The 23855-nt window shown below is 39.9% G+C and overlaps 1 protein-coding gene across 2 annotated transcripts; it reads right to left on the bottom strand.

Moving 5' to 3' along the window:
- Positions 1-3233: 3233 nt before the first annotated feature.
- Positions 3234-22296, bottom strand: LOC125899964 (sterol 26-hydroxylase, mitochondrial). 2 transcript variants are annotated; one of them, XM_049594670.1, is made up of 10 exons: positions 22218-22296; positions 17037-17288; positions 16318-16499; positions 14818-15017; positions 13198-13395; positions 12438-12601; positions 11822-11988; positions 8667-8748; positions 8339-8539; positions 3234-4213 (listed from the first exon to the last, which is right to left on the bottom strand). In XM_049594670.1, exons 2-10 carry the CDS (start codon positions 17274-17276, stop codon positions 4082-4084), a joined length of 1566 nt encoding a protein of 521 aa, XP_049450627.1. In that variant the 5' UTR covers positions 17277-17288; positions 22218-22296; the 3' UTR covers positions 3234-4081. The 2 variants fall into 2 exon arrangements, with proteins under 2 accessions (XP_049450627.1, XP_049450626.1); XM_049594669.1 differs by having other exon boundaries at positions 22096-22285.
- Positions 22297-23855: the final 1559 nt, after the last annotated feature.

The following is a 23855-nucleotide window of genomic DNA, read 5'->3' as shown; positions in this document are numbered from 1 at the left end:
AGTCTGAGGGGTCATGAGATGATTACTGGGAGAGGAAAAAGAAAAAAAACTGCTATACAAATTTGTTTTTGTCTCGTGGACAGTTTTCCCCCTGTGAGCCTTGAACAATTATTTGAATTAAAGGTGCAATGGTCCAAACTAATTGAGGGCAGCATTTCATCCCCAAGGCAACTACTAACTAACAGCAAAGCGAGAATACGCAAGATCAACCAAACTGCTGACACTCAAAATAATACGGCTAATTAATAATCTTCACATGGGGCCCTCAGTCTGTAATTTAGGTCATAGCTTGCTTGGCTCAGTTTTGACAAGACCATAGTGGCAAGAAAATGTCCACATCAAAACCATTTGGAAGTTTTTCAGTATGGCATGTGTTGTCATAAGCTGCACTGTGTGCTTCGTGAGTCTCTCTGTTTTCCAATAGTTTTTGCCTCTTGGACATATTTTGGCTTTGACCAATGCCTGGTTTAAGACGGCAATTTAAGATCACAGACTTGACTGAGCAATGGTCACTCGCGTCATAGCCTGCTGAGTCAATATTCTTGCTGAATGTGGGCAGTGCTGGGTGTGACACACACAGAAAGCTTGATTGCTAGCTAATGTTACCTAGCTCGCTAATAAATACAGCAAAATATGATGTTGCGTTCCATGCATGTCTCTTGACTCACTGCTAGCCAGGTATTTTTCATGGCTAATATCAAACAGTCGTAGCTCACTGTCTCCTCCACACATCCACTACATCTTTGGTATTGGTTGAGGCTGGTGTATTTGGGGTGTAGGCTATTAGTTTTGTTTTGTACAATTATAGTGTGAAAAATATAGCCTCAAGTGGTTATTCCAGGGTTTAAGCCAGCATGGAACTTTAAAACTTGAAAGCTGGTTAGGATCAAGACCGTTGACAGTTCACAATGCCCACATTAAAGATTACCAACAGGTTTTTTGAAAATTAGACCGATACTCATTCAATAACGTACAAATCACTACCAGGCCATGCTCTTCTTTGGAAACACTGTTGCATCCTATTGATTGAAATGCAGAAACATTTTGGGTTGATGCTTCAAGGGCTTTTTTTGGTTTGTTTTTTTAAATAGCCACTTTGTTTAGAGATGTTTGTATGAACAGTCATTGATTTATGGCCAATTTCATTCATTCATTCATTCATTCATCTTCTAACCGCTTCATCCTCTTGAGGGTCGCGGGGGGGCTGGAGCCTATCCCAGCTGACATTGGGCGAGAGGCAGGGTACATCCTGGGCAGGTCGCCAGACTATCACAGGGCTGACACATAGAGACAAACAACCATTCACACTCACATTCACACCTATGGACAATTTAGAGTTACCAATTAACCTAGTCCCCAATCTGCATGTCTTTGGACTGTGGGAGGAAGCCGGAGTGCCCGGAGAGAACCTACGCTGACACGGGGAGAACATGCAAACTCCACACAGAAGGGCTCCCACGCCGGGATCAAATCGGCAACCCTCTTGCTGTGAGGTGAGAGTGCTAACCACCACACCACCGTGCCGCCCCTTTATGGCCAATTTTTTTTTGCAAAATGCCAATGCAGTTTCTTGAATCTGGTGGCACCCCCTATTGAGTGATTTGTGGGCCTTAATTGTAGCGCCGGGGCGGCACGGTGGTGTGGTGGTTAGCACTCTCGCCTCACAGCAAGAGGGTTGCCGGTTCGATCTCGGGCGTGGGAGCCCTTCTGTGCGGAGTTTGCATGTTCTCCCCGTGTCAGCGTGGGTTCTCTCCAGGCACTCCGGCTTCCTCCCACAGTCCAAAGACATGCAGATTGATAACTCTAAATTGTCCGTAGGTGTGAATGTGAGCGTGAATGGTTGTCTGTCTCTATGTGTCAGCCCTGCGATAGTCTGGCGACCTGTCCAGGGTGTACCCCGCCTCTCGCCCGATGTAGCTGGGATAGGCTCCAGCCCCCCCGCGACCCTCAAGAGGATGAAGCGGTTAGAAGATGAATGAATGAATGAATTGTAGCGCCCCCATCTGGCTGATTGGGGTTATATATTTCATGAGCAGAATTTACACACAACTTCAAAAACAATAGGCTTTCGCCCTTTGGCCTTGAACCAAGCAGTAGTTTTTGACAGGATGAATTATGAATTGCATAAAATTTTTTGCACTTTGGTAGAATATGTTGGATATTTGAGCTTTCCCAAAGGAGACTGGGATTTTTTGTTTGTTTGTTTTGTGTTTGTTTATTAATATTAATAAAGTGGCAGAGGATATGGCATGTCAGCTTTTGAACCACAACAGTTCACCGCACAACTTCATGCCTTTTGGAGATCAGGCCACCTTTTACTTAACTACTCACAGTAAACACTCAAAACAAATTTTGACCAGGGGTGCCCCCTGGTCAAAATGCCACTGTATGCTACTGTATGTTTATATAATTCAGTCTGCCCCTAGGTCCCTGTGTCACCACACCCCTGTGGGCCACTTTTTACTTCCGCCTGCTTTGCCATTCTCCATCCATCCAACAGAAGACCCCAGACTTTCCTACCTGTTCCAGTCACCTCACTCTGTCATTCACCTGCTCACCTGTGTCCAATTTTCCTCCTCAGACCTGCAGTATGAAACTGGTTCATTTCCTTGCATTTCCTGCCAGATTGTTTCTGATGCTTATGCTTTTTCTATCAAGCCATCTGAACCTGAGTCCTAGCCTCAGCCTCTACCTGATCTGTTCCTGTGTTTTCTTGTTATCTGTTACAGTAATGGATTGTGTTTAAGTTCGATGTATGACGTTTTGGGTCTCCAAGGTAAGCTAATGGTAAAGACTGCAACAGATATATGAGCAAGAGGGTCAAGGTTCAAGGTGAAATGATGTGATGAAGTAGTACATAGGTCCCAATTGTATGCATATTTCATGCAACAATACATACTTTGTAAGGGCAGCTGCAGTATGCACTGATAGTGAGTGAAAACGCATGTGATTTGGAATGCAATGGAGTCTGTTGGTAATAGCATACTTAATCCATCATTTAGTAGCCATATGCATGTCTATGTATGCCATTCTGAACACCGCCTAATTAAGGGGTGGAGGGATTCAGTTTCTTGTAAACAACATTCCCGAACTGGTTTTTCAGCTGAACAAGGCTCTCTTGTGTTAACCTATGCATCACATTCATGTCACTGGAATCACTGGAGTCGTTGAAGAATTCACAGTCTCAGATTTGGCTTTTTAAAAAATCCATTCAAGATTGTTGTTACATCACAATGTCTTTATTGAATTGCAGCAATGTAGGTTTTAGTAATGAATATAAAATATACATTGTGCTGTGCAAGGTGCAACCATATGGTTAGACATCTGGTATATTAAATTTGCTGTGAAATGACCTGAAATAAGGCTGGAGTTATTTATTTGCAGTTACTTAAAGAATGAATTACAAATTTTCATAACACACACATTGAACAGATTCTTGCCTTCATTGTGAAAGTGCTGTGAATAATCATTAAATTGTGAAATGCAGTGTCAACTTTGATTTTAAATTAAGTGATCCAGGTACAAGATCAAGAAACAGCAAACATACTGATTACAAGATCTTTCTTTACTCTTTATTACAAATATGAAACCTGAAGCTCAGGCCATGACTCTTCACTCACCTTTTAAACCACAAAGACAATTTTCTTAAGAGTCAGTTCCCAAAAAATCCATCTAACCACATTATTACTCTGTTTTCTTGAGTCTGGTCTCATTCTTAGAAAAACATGATGTACTTCCATGTATTCTGCAGGCTGTAGTCTATAGTGTAAACAATGGCCACTTGTTAAGTAGCTATGTGACACTGCTTACATTCCAGAAGCGCTTAGTGGTTCCTTATTTGCTTCAAAATACTGAAGTAACTTTGTGAAGTCCTTGTTTTTAAAAGTGATGTACTGCTCTTAAAAAAGAAAATACATGTAAGCTTAAAAATGTGCATTTTATAGTTATTTATATTTACTTGCATTTGTTGTATCAAAAGTTCCAAACCTCTCCCTCTCTTTTAATAGATGAAACATTCTTAATGTAACAAGTTTTTCATTTATTTGCAACATTTGCATTCCAATAAATCTGCAAAAGCAAATTAAGCTGCATTTTTACATCCTCTGTCCACAAAATGTAGGTTAAGTGGTTTGTCTGGTACCAGAACAGTGCGGTTGATGCATTTCAGCTCTCCCATCGTGGGGTCTGGTTTTATTTCAAAGTGCCTGATTATCTGGAGGAAAAAGAAAAAAACTGAGTTAATGACATCACTTTATTATTAGACTTGACTGAATAAGGCCATGTCAACATGCTAGTCTTTTATTTGTTGCATTAACCACACAGAAATGTGTTGCTGGATCATTTGCAGTGTTTTTTTTTGTTTGTTTGTTTGTTTTTCCCATGTGCCTTACTTGCTCATGTGTTGCTCACAGCAATGGCCATCTTCTGTTAACTTTAAAGCTGCACTTATCAATATTTTCATGTTAAAGGTACAATATGTAATTTCTGCCACTAGAGGTCTCTCAATCAAAACAATGACAAACGGACTCTGATGACAATGTGATGTAGCATGGGAGTTGCTGTCTTCATTATTAAAGAGTAAAGTTGGTCCGGCTGGTGGGCGGTGCCTGGTACTCTGTCTGACTACCCAATATGGCAGCCAGGTCAGAAATGTTTTCCTTTTTTTTTTCAGCTAAACAGTATGCTAAAATATGTTTCTGAAAACATCTGTGGTTAGAAACAGGCAATGCAGTAACAGAATCTTGATTCATATTTGATCAGCACTGCATAGTGTGACCACAGTTCAAGAGCCGTGATTGACATAATTGATAGCTGTGTTGGAGACTCCTCTGCTCTAATTGGTTGTTTTCGTTCATACGCAGTAAGGCAATTAAATAGGCAATTAATTATTAAAACATATATATATACATGTACATATCAGAAAGAAAAGAGGGAGGCCGAGGACTAGTGAGCATCAGAGACACTATCCAGGATGAAACGTCCAAAATCCAGGAGTACATCAAGAAGATGACCCCAAAGCATGAGCTGCTAAGTGAATGCTTCAGACAACAGAAACCGCATGAGGGCAAAAAAGTGGAGGAGCAAACAACATGGAGGGACATGGTGCATACCACCGTCAGATAGCAGAGGGGGCTGATATCAAGAAGACCTAACAGTGGCTGGAGAATGCTGGACTGACAGACAGCATGGGGGCCCTAATCATTGCAGCACAGGAACAGGCCCTAAGCACAAGGGCCATAGAGGCCAGGGTCTACCACAGCAGATCAGACCCAAGGTGCAGGCTGGGCAAAGCTACCCCTGAGACGGTCCAGCACATAGTGGCAGGGTGTAAGATGCAGGCACGATCAGCACACGTGGAGAGGCACAACCAAGTGGCTGGCATAGTGTACAGGAACATCTGTACCCAGTATTGACTCGAAGTACCCAAATCTCAATGGGACACACCACTGAAGGTGGTTGAGAACAATAGGGCTAACATCCTGTGGGACTTCAGCTTCCAGACTGACAAACAGCTGCTGGCTAACCAACCGGACATAGTGGTGGTTGACAAACACCAGAAGAGGGCAGTGGTGGTAGATATGGCGATACCAACTGACAGCAACATCAGAAAGAGGGAACACGAAAAGATGGAGAAGTATCAAGGGTTGAAAGAACAACTAGAACAGTTGTGGAAGGTCAAAGTTGACATGGTCCCTGTGGTAGTAGGAGCACTTGGGGCAGTGACCCCCAAACTGAGAGTGGCTCCGGCAGATTCCAAGAACAACATCTGAAGCCTCAGTCCAGTATATACAGTGTATACACATATATGGAATGAATGTCTTAATATATGGAATGAAAGTCTGAATATATTGAATGAGCCTTAAATATATGGAATGAAAGTCCGAATATATGGAATGAACCTTGAATATATGGAATGAAAGTCCGAATATATGGAATGAACCTCGAATATATTGAATGAAAGTCTGAATATATTGAATGAACCTTGAATATATGGAATGAATGTCTATATATATGGAATGAATCTTGAATATATTGAACAAAAGTCAGAATATATGGAATGAAATCTGACGTCATGAAGGCACTAGCACCATCTTGTGTTTCCTCTGTATGCTGGTATTGGATGCTGCAGTAAGAACCCAGTGAATATGAGTGAGTCTGTGAGAGACATAGTGGCTGCAGTTTTACTGTAAGCAATGAAGACATAGTCATTTCCACACTGGCTAATGCACGTGGTAATATTAACCATACCCAGTACCGCAGTACGGTATGGGGTGCCGTTTGTAAAGTGGCTCGCACTGAAATCAACAGCAACATTTTGCCACATTTAGCTTCAAACAACTTTAAAAAAAAGTGGGGTGGATTTTTTATAGTCACATTTTACCACATTTACAGCAATATTTGAAATATGTTAAATATAATGTCACAGTTAAATCCAAATATTAAATGTCAAACCTCATACTGTACTGCGGTATTGGGTATGGTATATATATATATATATATATATATATATATATATATATATATATATATATATATATGGTATATATTCAAGTTTTGTTCAATATATTCAGACTTTCATTCATTCCATATATATAAATATACATATATATATATATATATATATATATATATTATTTTTTTTTTTTTTTTTTTTTTTATACAGTGCTTAATTTGTAAAATTAGAAGTAGGGGAACACTTTGGGCCTCTGAGAGAGCAGTGTTCCCCAACTCCCAAAAGTGGGGGAACACTTTTTTAAGCGGCATCCAAGCCGCCTCACTGCGCAACTCTGAATGGAATGGTTGTGACATCTAGTGTTGTCACGGTACCAAAATTGGGACCCACGGTACGATACCAGTGAAAGTATCACGGTTCTGAGTAGTATCACGATACCACAGCGAAAATGAGGCAGATGTGCCTTTTGTCATTTATAAAAAGATAAATCACTTTTCTATAATACACCAATGATATTTCAGTGGAATAAATTACTTACTGACTTATTCATACTTCAAAAACAGCATCAGTAAGTGATTAACATAGGGGGGATCAAAAAAAAATAAATAAATAAAATAAAAATCAACCAGCCACCCTCCTCCCCTGACAAGTAAAAAACAGTCCCTTCATAAGTAAAGAACAGTCCCTAAAGTGCGGTGAGGTTTGTGGACCATTAACTGCCACAAAGAGAGAAATGTGAATGGCTCGTTTCTCCTCTGACACGCCACATACCTGTGTGCCGCCATGGCTCGGTTGTCCAGGTACTACTGGGCAGTCATGATGCCAACGAAAGAGGAAATTAGGCTACTGGACCTGGAGTCGGACTTCTCTGTTGCCAGTAAGCCATTATCTTGCACCGCGGAGCCGCTGTAGGCTAATCGCAAATGCGAGTAAAATGCTCGCACGTAGAGCTCTGTGGAAAACAAATCACTGCAGCAGCATATTGAGTGCCAGGTGGCCAGCGCGCGCTGGTCAATAACGGCGCGCGCTGGCCACCTGGCACTCAATATGCTGCTATTGGACAGTGCATGGACACTCACCCTCTTGCGATTGGACTTTGAACTTATCCCACAGTAGTGGTACATGAGGCACCGTAGTACTACGGTACTCCATCCTGCAACACTCTTTATTTAAAGAATCTATTGTGGATATCCACAGTAGATTCTTTAAATAACTCCAAATAAACCACAATGGTTGGATTATGTAAAAGTTCAGTTAACAGCGGTTGCAGTTCAAGAAGTGTTGATGAAGATGAAGACTTGACATGCACTCATAGTACGACTCAAAGTTTATTATTAATAACTGCTGATGGCAGTATGTAATGTATGTTTGTGACATGTATGTTAAAGCAATCTATAAACACTTTAAATTGATGAGTCTATATAAAACAATGCCCGTTGATGGTCATTTACAAGGTGCCATGTGTGTAATCATGGTATACAGGCAAGCTGTAACCATGGTAACAACAATAGTATGACAAAGACAAACTCACTGGCTCAGTACATTAGCTGCATCAGGATCTGATCTGTTTTGAACCAATACACTCTATGGTTCAGACATAAAAACAGGGGCTGGTTTCACCAACAGGACCTTCATCTGGTCTTAAGATAAGTCCATCATAACTTGGTGTTCTTGGCCTGATCTAATATAGACACGCAGGGTGCACCATCTAGGTTTAAGTCTTCTACTCAGTAAGACCAGGCATAAATCTTAAGGCTAGTCAGGAGCAGGCGTAAGGGCAAGTCAAGATACAAGATGCAAATTAGATCTCTATGGATTTCTGTGTTGCAAAATGGCATGCAGTTGATGGAAAAAAAATGATGCATTACTGTTATTGTCACTTACCCGAAACAGAATCAGATACATCTCAACCTCAGCAATCCGGCGACCTACACAGGCTCTCACTCCGAAGCCAAATGGGAGGGAACCAAAGGGGTTTGGCCTTTTATGGCCATCACGTAGCCATCTCTCTGGCTTAAATGTGAATGGCTCTGAGAATGTGTCCTCATCATAACTGATGGCATAGTTACAAAAACTGAAAGAGGTCTGGAGAAACAACAGTCAAGAGAGAAATTACTGAAACTCTGATCTTTGCAATAGAATGAAGTTTTGACACAAACATACACACAAAACAAGTACACAAAGTCTAATAATGGTTAAAATGCAGACCCACTTTTTTGGGAAAATGATATCCACCAATCGTGACATCCTTTTCCATAATGATCCTTGCGTTTAAAGGAACCACAGGGTACATCCTGCAAAACAAGAATTCATTATTACATTTCACTAAGTTTAGGCTTGTTGTTGCTACTGACTGACACTGGAGAAGTAACCTGAGAATACTGTAGCATGCGGGATTTGTTTCTTTCAGAGTTGAAGAGCAAACTTTCTCTAGCTTGACTACAAGACTCAGGGATCAGAAAATTATACTGCAGGATTCAATAAGGGTCTTCCATTAGTGCTTATTTACTTCCGAATGATCTCCCAGCTGCTAAAGGGTCATTTAATGGGTAAGTGCCAAAGTCTTTGTCCCTTTTGGTGGTCCACTTTGACTTCAATTCATCCATCTTGCCAAATAATCATTCATAAGTCATCTAAAATAGTCTGCTTCATTTAGCCGCTGATTGATTACTCTAGTAATCATCTGCTCACCTTTCATTACATCCATTTATTTATTTGTGTGTTCATTAATTAGTAGTGTGTAATGTGTTAATATACGTAGTAGCTAATAAGTCTTTCATTGATAGAGAAATTGTGTTTTGTGTGTGAAGTATCACAAATCTTATTAAAAGTTTTTAAAATATTCAACATTTTTAGCAGCTGAGTAAAATGTCCTTCTCAGATTTATCGTTAAGATTCTAACATTGGTTAAAATCTGAGCGTTAACATTAGTCAAAATCTGAGATCCTAGCTAATTTTAAAATCAGGTTGCATCATGCACATAACAAGAAAGTTCACAGATGTTCTAAATTTGAAACATGCATACAACACAAGATTTGCAAATAATCACACACTACAAGGTATTATTATTGTTCTAAAAGGAGCACAATGCACCACCTCACATGATCTCATGAAGAAGCACATGTTAACAAAATGGAGACTCTCAAGTTGTGACAACTTGCTGTAATGTTAACAGTGCTTTGCAGTGAGAAAAACAAAAGCAGAAGGCAAAACGAGTCTGGATGAGAAAATAGTTGGGGTGACACAATCCACACAGGTTGTATTTCAGTGAGAACTGGAGGTGAGATTTTGACTGTCAATTTTACTGTCTAATGATATATACTGTTCCACATTTTTCACTATGTGCATTATTCAACTTTTAAATGAACCCAATTGAATTTGGCATCAGCTTTTCAAAAACCTTAAAATATTCCACATCTTTCATACATCATTGGTATTATGCAACTTTTTCATGAGATGCATTCTAATTAAACCCATTGTCACTCCACAACTACTACTTTACCTTCTTCTTACACATTTAAGCTGGCAATACAGCGTTGCATCAGCTTTTCAACATCCAGCATTCAATTTTTTTGCCGCTTCCTCTGTGAAAAGTTGTGGACGGCACCAATGAACCCGCTCCTAACCATCACCCTTTTTGGTCCCCTCTGTTGGGGTACCTGTCACACTGATCTGGTACTAAAAGGTGGCGCTAGAAACACTGCGGCCGGTTCATTGGTCAATATCAGACGGTCACTCTTGCTCAGGGCTGAGTTGTGGCAGGTATTGAAACTTAAGTAACCACTGTTCATACCATAGCAAGTGTTACATATATTAGTAACTATAACAATAGAATTAAAGGATGTTTTGCTGCCTTTCACAGCAGCTATGGTCTGGGAAAAAAAAAAATCACTGGGCTGACTGCGGGCAACTTTTAAGGTTTAATGTGTACTTGTAATGTTACTCAGTGCATGAGTTGATGATGTGAATCCATTAGCACACCTTAAATTTCAATATGACAACTCTGACCATTCCATAAGTTTTTATTGTCTCTCTTGGATGACACACACTTTCAGTAATGAGTGGATCTTCAAGTGTTTAAAAATATAGATTAATTTCAAATGGATAATACGAACTGCATATATTCTAATCCTCACTTGGAGGGAAAAAAAGTGTTGCAGAGCATCATACCTGTGGGCTCCAGCAACACTAAACCCCTGTGCTTGCCTTAGAAGAACTAAATGCACAAACCCATTTTTAAAAATCCCATGGAGAGAGACTCTCACTCCAGTCTGCTCTGTTTTATTCTGAAAATGTTGGCACGCAACCCTGTTCTGTGGGTGATAACTAAGGTGCTGTGTCACCGGTGATGAGGAAATACAGCGAATGCTGGATGGAGCAGTGAGTGACAACAACCCTGCCTACAGTCAAGGGTACTGTCTGCGGTGGAAACGCTAAACGGAATTGGGGTGTAGTTACCATGTCTGAAGGGGTACTTTTGGTTCCTAAGGTACCACAAGTGTTTGATGGAAACGGGGCTCTATATAAATACACAACGTGTGACAATTTATGATAGAGAGAAAAAAGTGGACCCTTAAATCTAGATCACCGTCTCTGTATAATGTCTGTACTCCTCCTCATAGATTTCAGTTCAGCTTTCAATACCATCCAGCGCCACCAGATGATCAGGAAACTCCACCACCTCAACGTCCCACCACTCCTCATCCACTGAGTACACAGTTTCCTCGGCAAAAGACCACAATCCACCAGAGTGGGCAGCACCATCTCTTCACCCTCCACCACCAACACATGCGCCCCTCAAGGCTGTGTCCTGAGTCCCTTTTTAGTCATCCTCTACACCAACGACTGCACCAGCCCCTCACACATCACTACATTCCTCAAATACTCAGATGACACTGCAGTACTTGCTTTACTCAATGACAATAACTCAGTTATAGCCTATCACAACTCTATCTCTCATCTCACACAGTGGTGCATGGACAATCATCTGCAATTAAATGTCTCTAAGACAAAAGAACTGGTCTTCAACTCCCTCAACAGGTCAACCTCCAAGCCCACACACAACCCTGTCAGCATCAATGGTGAAGCAGTCGAGATGGTGGAGAGTCACAAATATCTTGGTATCACCCTGGACAATAAACTGAGCTTTGAACAACACACCACTGACATCCATAAACGCTGCCAACAGAGACTCTCCGCCATCCGAAAACTCAGATCACTCTCAGTTGCCCCCCACCTCCTGCTGCTACTCTACAAAAGCATTAATCAGCCCATCCTCCTCTACTGCTCACCCTGCTTCTTCTACATGCTGTCAGCCCCCAACAAGAACAGACTCACACAGATCACACACAAAGCTGCCAAGATCACCTCAGTGCTTCTTTGATAATAGCCTTTAAATAAGGCATCCGAGTGACCTCCTCAGCAGAGGGGATCCGGTCTGCAGGCACTGATGTGGACACTTCTTTGTAAAGTTTGTCCTGGGATTGAGGGTTCTTGGACAGCAGGTACATCGTCCATGTGAGGGTATTGGAGGTCTGGATAACAAAGAAGCACCATTAAGTAAACAAGCAGAGAGATGCATATGTGGAATTTGAGCTTATGCTTTGACACTTCACAATGATGTATTTTCACAAAGTCATTTTTGATAAACCAGGATTAGCATGAAATGTATTCAGAATAAGTCACAGCATGGCTAAGGTAGTTAAGTTTTTCAGGGGAGATTTCTTGAGGTGTTTCACCTTGTAATTCTATAGCTTATTATATATAAGTGACATGAAAAAAGGGAGCGACAGAATAACATGCCAGATCCAAACATATGACACTGATTTGACACTGTGTTCCACAGTCACCCAAGCCAACATAATCTGTCTTTTTCAGTGGACTTTGGTTAAAAAAAAAAAAAAAAAAAACTGGCTTGATTCTGGGTGTGAGCATAAATTATTCATTTATTTATTTTTCTATAGGGAAAGGGTATCACAATTACCGTGTCCATTCCAGCTAATAGGAGCTCAGTGACGCTGCCATACGCATCTTTAGTGCTTAACTGAGTGTTTGAAAGTAGGTATGTTAGGTATTTCCCCTCCATATCCTGGTTGTTCTCCAAACGCTGATGAATGACCTCCATCTTCTTGTCAATCAACTCTTTAGCTAAAAAGTGCAGTAGAAGTGTTTCATTTTAGTATTCACAAAAATTAACTCCAAGTCTTACAAAACTGAAAAATAAAACAACTTTTACTTTATTTTAATAATTAAATAAAAGATAAAAAAAAAGTTAGACATTTTGGGAGATATGCATATTCGTTTTCTTGGTGAAATTTGATACCTCTGTACACTAAAATGAAGCAACACCCAGCAGATGGTTAGCATAGTTCAGCATTAAACTGGAAACAGGGGGCACAGCTGTGTCCACAGGTAAAGAAATTAACAACTCTAAAGCTCAAAAATACACAGGTGTATCTTGTTTGTTATGTCCTTACAAAAACCAGTCTGAAAATACCATATGTTTTTTTTTCTGGGGTTGTAAGCGGGTAATCGTCTGATGGCTGTATCAGTAACAAATCCCGCCTGATCTTTCATCCATTCAGTCATTCATACCGTCCGATTTTCCCTGTCATTAACTTTCTTGTTATTTCATATCCTATCCTAATGATAGTACATCCATAACAAAGACCATCAGATCACTGTGAGGTTTAAAGTACAACACAGCTAACACCTCAGCTGTGTTTCTCTCCTGTGCAACTCACCAAAGCTGAAGATGCCCTCCCAGCCTGCGATGTAGCGCCCCCAAAAGGGCAGGAGATTGCGGCTCCACTTGGGCAACAGATGTACAGCCATGTTGTTGGAGAACATCTGGGCTATAGAGTTGATGAAGTCTTGTGTCCCTGCAGGTATTTCCTTTTCCAGACACCCAAGCCTTTGCTCAAACAATATGGAGGCAATACCTGAGTGGCAAAGGTTAAGATTTAGGATAAAAAATGATCAAGAACCTGTCTACATAAGTGCTATCCCTTTACTCAGAAGGTTGAAATGTAGTCTGAGTGGGCGGAAGTTTGCTGCAGAGATCAGCCTCTCACTGGGCGGAACGAGCCACCCGCTGAAGTCCCGCCCTACCACCTCCGGTTGTGTAGCAGTTTGCAACCGTTTTCAACACGTCCTTTACTAACTTTTGCGGTGTTCGATCTTGCGGGGATGTATCCATTTTTCTGCCATGGTTCGCGTCCTGTAGGTGATATTTTTGTGGGCGTGTTACACCAAAACCCGTTTCCCCCCGGCAATATTTTTGCAAGCGCACCGTTGCTGTGGCACCGCCCAGAACGATTGTGATTGGTTGAAAGACATACAAGCAACCGGGGCGTTTTTTTCTCCAATCTCACAGTGAGAGTCGGCCCTTCTTGAGAAAAGGTCTGGTGAGCAAGACTAGTTGAAATGTAACCAGAAAAAGCAGCTAAAATGCAGCCATATTCATTGCGTTTCAATAATTGATTCATCAATGCCAAAAACAAAGACCTAAACTTTTGTTTGACTTAAATGATTTTGTCCATTGATTTTAATAAGTGCAAAAGATTTTAAAGGTCTAGTGTGAAGGCATCACCTGGTGGTAAAAGCCACAAGATCTTAACATCTTAATATCAACTGCTTAACAAGACTCTTCAAAAGAGGCTGGGACATGCTCTTTGACACGTGTGCAGTGTAACTGTGGCCGTTATGTTGGGGGGTTACGGCCTTAAACTGTATATACAGTCTACGGTTCCAGCAGATGGCGTTCTAAATACAGGGTTGGTGTCCACTCAGGTGCTCTTTTGGTTGCACTATTTTTATTTTTGGGTGCCCTCGGTCTGACAGAACATTTTGGATATGCTGGAATGGATGGCGGCCAATATATAGTAGAATGTTTTCATATATAAAACATCTGTTTTTGTTATTTTATTAAGGACCTTTTCAATAATTGCAGAATTGAAATTCTCAGCCATATCTTTCTAAATATGTTTCAGACTGCAGATGTCACAATGAAACAAATCATGCTTCTCAATGTCCTATGGTGGTGCGCCAGCTATTGAGACCTTTGGAAAGTGCAGACCAGACTTTACAGGGCATGTGTTGTACCAACCACACTGATATGAGGCAATGTGGTGCTGTAATTTCTCCTCTTTTTAACCTCCTTGCTGCTTAAATTATACTACAGCCTAGAAAAACACAATTCTATTAGCACATTTGTAACATATTCTAAAATAAGGATATAGTTTTATGTGGGGTATAACCATGTCATACAGTAGGGAATTACCAAATAATAAACCTCAGTTGACCTCTCACACCTGCACTACGTGAGTGTGTAGCTACAACTATCTTTCAAGTTTTCTACATACCCTCTAGTGCGAAATGATACATCTCATTGTCCACATTGGTCACCAAATCTCCTGTCAAGCTGCCCTGACGCAGGTAGTAGATCCTCTTGATGAAGTCTGTAACCACGTCATTGAAAACATCACCATACTGTGCAGACTCCTTTGGAAGCAGCATGTGCTTGTTGAGCATCACCCTCAGGTTGTACCACTTCTCCCCTTCCCTGGGAAAAGAAATGCAGTCACATTGAGATACAAAAACAAGGATGATAAATCTGCACCAGTTGCCACAACATCATGACTGCCGGTATTTGTTTTTATCTTATGAGTCTAAGTGTGTGTCATCATGGAAAAATGTGGTCCTGGAGACACCTCTTGTTGTGGGAACTACCACAGAAGCCGTTTAGAGTATCTATCTGCGGACAGATTTTTGTCAACACAATAACGTAAAAAGATGTAGCCACAAAACTTTACAGGTGCACCTGTATCGCAGCTTAAGTGATTCCATTGCAAGATGGTCTCTAGTTTCTTATGCTTAATGTTTCCAAATGTGAGATTTGTATTTACCCATGTGTTTTTTATATGAATGCTCAAAACGCCTATTTGCGGCAGTCAAAACATTGACACCAGAAATTAGTTCGACACATTGTAGGATCAGCGAAGGCCCTACACTGGGAATGATATCATTAAAGAGGAGTCTTAGAGCACATCTCTTATTGTCTATATCTATGATACATTTTCCTCCAAGAAATGTTTACATTACCATCATTCTTACAGAAAGGTGGTGTCTTATAAAAAAAAACCTCTTAAATTAAAATAAATAAATTTTACTAGCAGGAAGAATGTAGAGGTGCTACCAGATTAGCTGGCACAAACACCAGAATACAGTGGTGCCCCCAACCGTTTTTCATCGGGCTGAAAGACATATTCCATCACCACTCTTGATTTGGAGAGATAGACAACTGTTTATGGAACGTGACAATACTGCCTTGTAACTCAAGTAAAAAAAAAAAAAAAAAAAAAAAAAGCTATCCAATATCATACAACCAAAAGCAGCAGCGTCAAGAGCTAGTACAGTTTAATCAATCATCACTGTAATTTCCTCAAGAGCAGATCATTTAAGAGGACAGAGGAAAATCCTAGGTTGCATCTTTCTTTCACTTGCTTTCAAAACAAATGCACACACTAACCAGATCAAGATCTTTACAACACGAGGTGGTGGTGCTTATGGAAACACTACCTCTTTTGTCCACAGGGGCTGCAAAAATAAACATTAAATGAAAGTACCTTTTAGTTGCTTTAACCTAACCCAACAGGCAAAGAGTGTTGGAGATTTAAAGGTTCACCTTCTGGTCTGAGAGCACTCTCTTTAGCACCTCTCACGTGGCAGGACTTTATCCTGAAAAGCCCTTATGTAAAGTTCTAAAAGTTTTACAAGAGATTATTGTAGCTATGGGACAGTGGTTGCAGGGGAATGAGAATGGAGCATTTCTGAGCACATTATACAGTATTTGGCAGTCTCACTCTGTGAAAGGCCCATAGCCGATTCCTTTCATGTCCCGATACTCTTTCCAAATAGACATGTCTCCTCGGCAAGGAAACTTCTCATCATTCCTCAATACTTCCTCCAGCAGCTTTGGAGTGTTCACACATATTGCCTTTGTTGGGTCTCTGAACATGGGTCCGTATCGCTGCTTGTTATAAATCTGATGGTAGACAAAATGAATGCAAGAAAGATTAGTTAACAAAGAAACCTGATGTGTAAGTAATCAGTTCAGTTCAGTTCACTGATAATATATGAAATAATGAGAAGAAATTGAATCCAATAAAGTTTAAATATTTGTCCCATCAATGAAATGCACTGTGTTGTATAATAAAAAAAAAAAATGCACATTTATAGGACCATGGACCAGATATCACAGGTGTGACTGATGCTGGTCAGCTCACAGAAAGTAGTCCTGCAAACAATCCAGTCAGAGTCAAATGAGACAAGCTGTTACTTAGAAGTTACTATGGTAACAAAGGTAATCCAAACAAATGTCTGACATTTTCTATAATGCATTGTCACTGGGGGCAATTGCCATCACACCCTTATCCCTAAAGTACATTATGATCATTTTCAGCAGATCAACCAAAGCAAAGTTTTAGCCTATCAGGGCTTTCTGGAATGCACACAGATTGTAACAATCATGCATTTCTGTGTGTCTTCCAGAAGCCATGCAGTGCACTGCAGCCTGCCGTACCTGTAGCTCATGAAAACGGTTGTTGAAACCCTTAAACACAAGCCTGTACAATAGCTCCAAGAAAGTGATGCGTGGGAGGTCTTTCACTGTTCGAGGCTTTTCCTGGAATGCAGAGAGTTCCCTCGGGACAGAGGACGAGCTTCCCTCCCCCCTGGAGCAGACTCGGGCCACAGCTTTAGGGCACAGCAGCAGCCAGCTGTTGTTCCTTCGTTTCACACTCTGGGAGAGCCATGCAGCCATGGTAAGAGCAGACTGGAAAATACACAAGGCTTCTGTTACACCAAGAGACTAGCTGAGTAGGGAGGGGCTATGCCTTACACAGTGTTTAACCTCTCCAGCACAGCTCTCAAGGATCACCCAGAACCAAGGGCCATACAGGGCCAGTCTACCCATGCATCTGTAGTGCATAATTCAACTGCTGTACATCCATTTTCTGTGTGATGGTTAAGTAGCAAACTATTTAATTCTGAGAAATAATAGATCAATTTATTAAATTATATGTAAATTAAAAATAGGATACCATGCTCCTGGTAATCAAAACCCATTTGTTTTCGTAGGCTTTCTCCAGACGACTTAGCCTTTGGGCTGGGTATGTACTTCTTTGAAGCAATTTGTAAATTTTGTCTTTAAAAGTGCTGTATAGTTAAAGTTAGCCTTTTTCAAATGTAAATACAAATGGTAACCCACAGCTACATCCAGGAAAGCTCCAACTTTGTAAAATTCCTCATGTGGTCTTGTAGCGAGATGAAAGCAATTGAGGCTAGGTAAGCCAAGGAGCAGAACCTCAGGCCCAGGATTAAGGTGGACATCAAAAATCAAATTGAGTTTATCAATAATTTCACCCCAGTACCCTTCAATATGCACACATGACCAAACACAGTGCATATAACTCCCCACCTCCACATGACACTTAGAGCACATTTCTGTCAAACTTAGGTTCATCTTATGTCTCAGCCGAGGGGTAATCTGTAAGCGATGCAATATCCTAAACTGGCTCTCTCTGGTTCTGTTACATATAGAGATCTCCTTTGCTAATTGCCAAAGTTCTGCCCATGTTGTTTCATCCATTGTGAAATCAAGATCATTATTCCACACTTGTTGCAGATAGTCTATAGTCATATCACTAGCAAGATTAAGTTCAGCATACCCCTGGCCAAGGACTGATTTCTTGCCTCTATTGAGAAGTAAGCGTTCTATTTTCGAAGTCTAGCAGTCAAAGACATGACTGCTTTGATCCTGGATAAAGCTACGAATTTGGAAAACTCTGAAGCAGTTATTGGGGGGTAGGTCATACTTCTTTTCGATTTCTGTGAATGGGAGCATCACTCCTTTATGAAATAAATGCCCCAGTGTTAAAATCCCTCTATCTCTCCAGATGTTAAACCCACCATCTGGGCAAGCTGGGGCAAAATCAATGTTACAGTATACAGGAGCTAGAGGAGACAGTGTATTTGTACGACCTTCCAGCTTTCTTATTGCTCGCCAGGCTTGCAGACTTGTTTTAATTATGACATTATTAACCATAACCCTCTTAATTTTCTTTGAGTCTAGGGCAAATAACTCCCCACAGAGTTTTAAAAACACTGTAGGCAAACATTATCACCACTATTCAACAAAATGGCAAATAAGATTAAAAAAAAAAAAGTCCAGCCCATGCAAAGCACTTGCAACCCGACTTGAATTAGTTATCTCATCCCTCATTCACCCAGACCAAACAGGATTTATTAAAGGCAGACATTCATCAAATAACACATGCAGTCTCTTCAACTTGATTAGTATAGTCCAACAAAACAACTGTGACACTATCATCCTCTCACTAGATGCCAAGAAAGCATTTGACAAAGTAAATTGGACATTCCTCATAAAAACTTTGAAAAGAAATTGGTTTTGGTCTTTTATTCAATGGATCACAACATTGTACAAAACTCCAAGCACCATAATTTTGATTAACAACCATATTTTACAAAGTTTCACACTTCACAGAAGCACCAGACAAGGATGTCCGCTCTCACCCTCACTGTTTGCACTCTCCGTTGAACCATTAGCAACAGCAATACGTAAAAACAATAACATTACAGGCATCCACACCAATAACATAACACATAAAATTAGCTTATATGTAGATGATGTACTCCTATTCCTGCAAAATCCAAATAAGTCAATACAAGAACTTGCAAAATCATCAACACATACTTCAACATCTCTGATTATACAATAAACTGGAATAAATTTACTGTCCTGCCAATATCTTCCGAGGGCTCTCATCCCACATCCCCCACCTACAGTACCATTTACTACTGGCAACATCACATATTTAGGTATAGAATTCTCCACCAAGCTGAGTTGATCCACCTTAACTTCACCCCACTACTAAAAACAAATACAAGATGACTTAAACCAATGACACTGCGACTATCTATCATAGGATGTATAGCTACAGTAAAAATGATGATATTACCAAAAATAAATTACTTATTCGCAATGATCCCAACCCAACCCACAGCAAAATGGTTCAATACACTGGACACACTAATAACACACCTCATCCATGCAACTTATCACCACCATTCATGGATCAACACAGAGCAAACTGAAGGCCAAGAAATAGCAATCACTTTCCTCAGCGACACAATCAAATGTCAATACTGCTTCAAAAACATGAAGCAATGACATGACATGACAACATGACAACATGAAACAATTGCCACAATTCTGACAGCTTGGTGGAAAGTCAATAAAATGAAAATCACAATGTCACCAACTGCTCGAACACCCATATGGCACAATCGGATTTCACTGCAAATAAATGACCACTAGTTGACACTAAATGGAAAGAAAAAGGGATCACACACCTCCATCACACCTTTGACCATTACACTTTGCTAACATACCAACAGCTTATTGACATGTATGGCATTGAGATACAACAATACTTACAATATATCCAATTAAAACACTCAGTCAAGAAAAAGTAGATATCACACTCTGAACAACAACTACGACTACTGGATAGCATAAATAAAATTCCAAAATCAAACAAACCACTCTCAAAACTGTATAATCTAATAAACTCCACAGACTCTACCGTAGCACCCCACATTCCAATAGACAAGTGGAAAAAAAGACCTCAATATTCAGATAACCACTTCTGGAATAAAATCCGTAATAACACCTTTAGCATGTCCAAAAATACCAAAATAAAGCTAAACAATACAAAGTCATCCACAGAACACAGATCACACAGCACAAGAGGCACATAATGGGATTTGCTGCATCAGACATATGCACTCAATGTACACTCAAGACAACTGACAAACACCTCCAATACAATGTTTCTGGGAAGAAGTTACCACCACATTATCTCTACTCCTTGGCTGTAATATTCTGCTGTTTCCTTCCATTTACATACTCTGTGATCTGGATGTACTAGACACATGTTCAATAAAAATCACAATATCCCTGCTTGTGGCCCTTACTCTCGCCAAGAGAACAATACTCCTAAACTGGAAAAGTAGGAAAGAAAACCTCACAATTGTTGGATTTACTCACACAACAGGAAACAATGGAACAACAATCAGTTCTGCAAAACAAACAACTTGAACAGTTCAATAAAATACATTCACCAAGTCTCAAATCCATCCTGCTGCTGGTGAGCTAATGCCACAAACCAGGTACAAATGCAAACATGGAACTAGGGAAATGTATGTGTGAATGTGTGTTTATATGAATACAAAGAATTTATTATACTGAACTCATCCTGCAAAACTCATTCAAAATGTATTTAACCCAAACAGCCCTGCAGTAACACCCCCCATTCCTCCCTCCCCTTTTGTTTCTTTTTTCTTTCCTTCTTTTTCTTTTTTCCCCTTCTTTGCCTCACACACTGTCTTCTCTTGCTAATCTAAACCCTTTTACGTTTTGTTAATCAATAACATCTGTAAATCTACTGTTGCTTTTCTTTGTTTGTTTTTGCATTTGTTAGTCATACAACCAAAATGTGTATGGTGAATAAAGGGATTAATAAATAAATAAATAAAGGGAAAACAAAAACAAAAAAAATAGTAATAACAATGATGACAATAATGGCACAACCTGAAAAACATCTCCTCCCTAACTGGCAGGAAATGAATAAAAATTAGGCTGTACCTTCCAACCTGGACCAAGACCTGGGACAAAAACTCACTGAAGTCTCACACCTCAGATTATGATCTAAGTACGTCTTTTCCCAAAACATACTGACAAATTACTAATCCAGTGTGTTATTTTGTTAATTAACTTTAGCACTGTTGATCATTGTCCTCAACTTATTAGCAATAACTAAAATAAAGCAACTCATGGTTGCACACTATTGCAGAAAATGCTGTTTTTCTGTTAACATATTTTAGCAGCCATATAACAGATCAACCATAATTCAATAATGCCGTATTATCTTGTGTGATTACATAGACAGTTACTAACAAGTCCAAGTAAGCTTTCTTTCCCTTGTTATCCTGGCACTACTGTATTAGAGTCCAGACCAGCCTCCACATTAAAGTGCACAAGATTAGTCTGCCTGTTGTCCCACAGTGCAAGTTTCTAATCAATATAGACTGGTGCAAAGGTGATTCATCCAGCTATTAACTGTCTTCCTAAAGCCTTCCCCACTGCCTTCTCACTAGCACCTTTAGAGGCTTGAAGATGAAAATACTAGATGAGAACACAGCTCCCCTCTAAAATATAACAGTTGTTTTCGGTTGCTGGCAATTACTTAGGCTGCAAGTATACTTTTGCTGTTAGGGAAATGTCAATTTTTGAGTCTGGACCAACCCATGAGAGCCTATGTCTCTCTTTGGGCCTGACTTGGCTGCACACAATCTGTAAATTTACTGAGGAGAGGCTACGTGATTAAGAAACCCTTAAATCAATTGTAATAAGCACAAAAAACTTTTACTTCAACTACAGATGAATTGAATTATGCAGAAGCTTACAGCAATAAAACAGTAATATCAATCAGGTGTAATAAGTGCAATTAAAACAGAATTAATCAGAGACAATCAGTCAGTTCTTTCCCTGTCTTTACCCAATTGCTCTTTTACTCACGACCTCTTTGGATTTCGAAGAACAAGGCCAAAAGTCTCAAAAATTGGGAACAGCAACTCGCTCAGTGAATTGAGTGCAAGCAGGATGAGCTTGAGCACTCACAGTAACCACATCTCATCAGGCCCTGGTTCGTTTCAGACCATGGCAACAAGTGTCCCCCAGCAACTGATCAGGACATCTGCACTGCTCCAAAATACTTTTTTCTCTAACCCTATATAGTCATCCTCCATCAGATCTCCTCCCTTACTGCCCCTAAATGGATATGCTACATTAGATCACTGGAAAGCATTTGGCTAGCATGAGTAGAGTCACAGATGGCATGATAACCTTTGCTATGGTAAACAAGTTCTACCTCAGGAACTTTATTTTGTTTTTTCGGAAAGGTCTGTACTTTAGGTCATATCCCCAAACAACCCTGGTCATGAACTGATTTGCTGAGCTTTACTGATCTGTTCATCAGACCATCTATTTTAACTCAGATGGGTCATTCCATGAGATCGGTGCCTTTTCAACCTTGAAAACTTTAAATTTAATTTCCACCTTTTAAGTAGCCAGGGATTAAAGACAGTTTAAAGTAACAGGAATTTTCGATCCTCTCACTGACCCGAGTATTACTGTATCTAATATTCCTAATTAGACATATGTAACAGATGGCACATATATGAGCAGTACTTTACTCCCTCTTTTCATTGAGATTATTTTGAGAAGTGGATATTCAGATTACCAAGTGCACCCTAATTTTTGCATGGTGATGACATGTCTATTAAGAAAAAGATATATATTTTTAAAGAGACATATTGAAAGAATGGCCCTGTCCAAAATATTATAGTTTTAATTATAATAGTAAGACTTGAAAGTCCATTTTAATAGTTATTTCTTACATTGTTATGACATTAATGACAACAACAGGATTGATAGAGTAACGGATGACACACATTCTACTGCCTACACTGCACAATTGTCCACACACTACTATGAGCTTTTACCTCCCAAGTGCCATGGTGCCCTTTTAAGGGAATGCTGTATGATGTATTGTTGTGTGTTTATGTGTTGTGTGTTTTTGTTGTTTGTTGATATTTTGTAGAAGCAGGCAATGTGCACAGCACTTAAGTCAAAGACAAATTTCCTCACAGGGACAATAAAGTATATCATATCGTATCGTATTGTATCATTAGTTACAGAATATTGTTTTGCACTTGCTTGGTATTGTTGTATATCATAGAAAAACATACTGAGTCATGTTTTAAGTGATATTGATTTGGATGGAACAGCATTTTATTCATTTAACACTCTAACAACTAGTAAAAATGTTTTTGTAGCAGTTAAACATGACTTGGAACAGCCAGACCATACAAATTCATCACATATCAAAGGCCTCATTTTCACAGTAAAAGAGACAACCAATTTCATCATGGATATATGCTCAATAATACTTACATGATGACCTTTAAAAATGTTTTAATTTTATTAGGCTAATCTTAAAAGACAGTAAAAGTAGTGTAAACACTGATCTATGTCATCCCTGTTACTCATATGTCAAATCCTGTTAGTCTAAAAAGGTAACAGGGTTGACCATTTCAATCTAATTTTCTTATTGCTAGCTAAAACAAATGTTAGCTAACTTCTCCTGTGGTGGTTCCTCTTCTCCAGTGGGCCCTGGCTCAGCCTTTCGTGGTGACAGGTTACTTATCGGTGACATGCAGGTCAGATTATGGCTAATCAGCTCCGGTTCTTCCTCCT

The sequence above is a fragment of the Epinephelus fuscoguttatus genome, linkage group LG13, assembly GCF_011397635.1.
Source record: "Epinephelus fuscoguttatus linkage group LG13, E.fuscoguttatus.final_Chr_v1".
Lineage (NCBI taxonomy): Eukaryota > Metazoa > Chordata > Actinopteri > Perciformes > Serranidae > Epinephelus > Epinephelus fuscoguttatus.
This window is presented reverse-complemented; position numbering and strand designations above follow the sequence as displayed.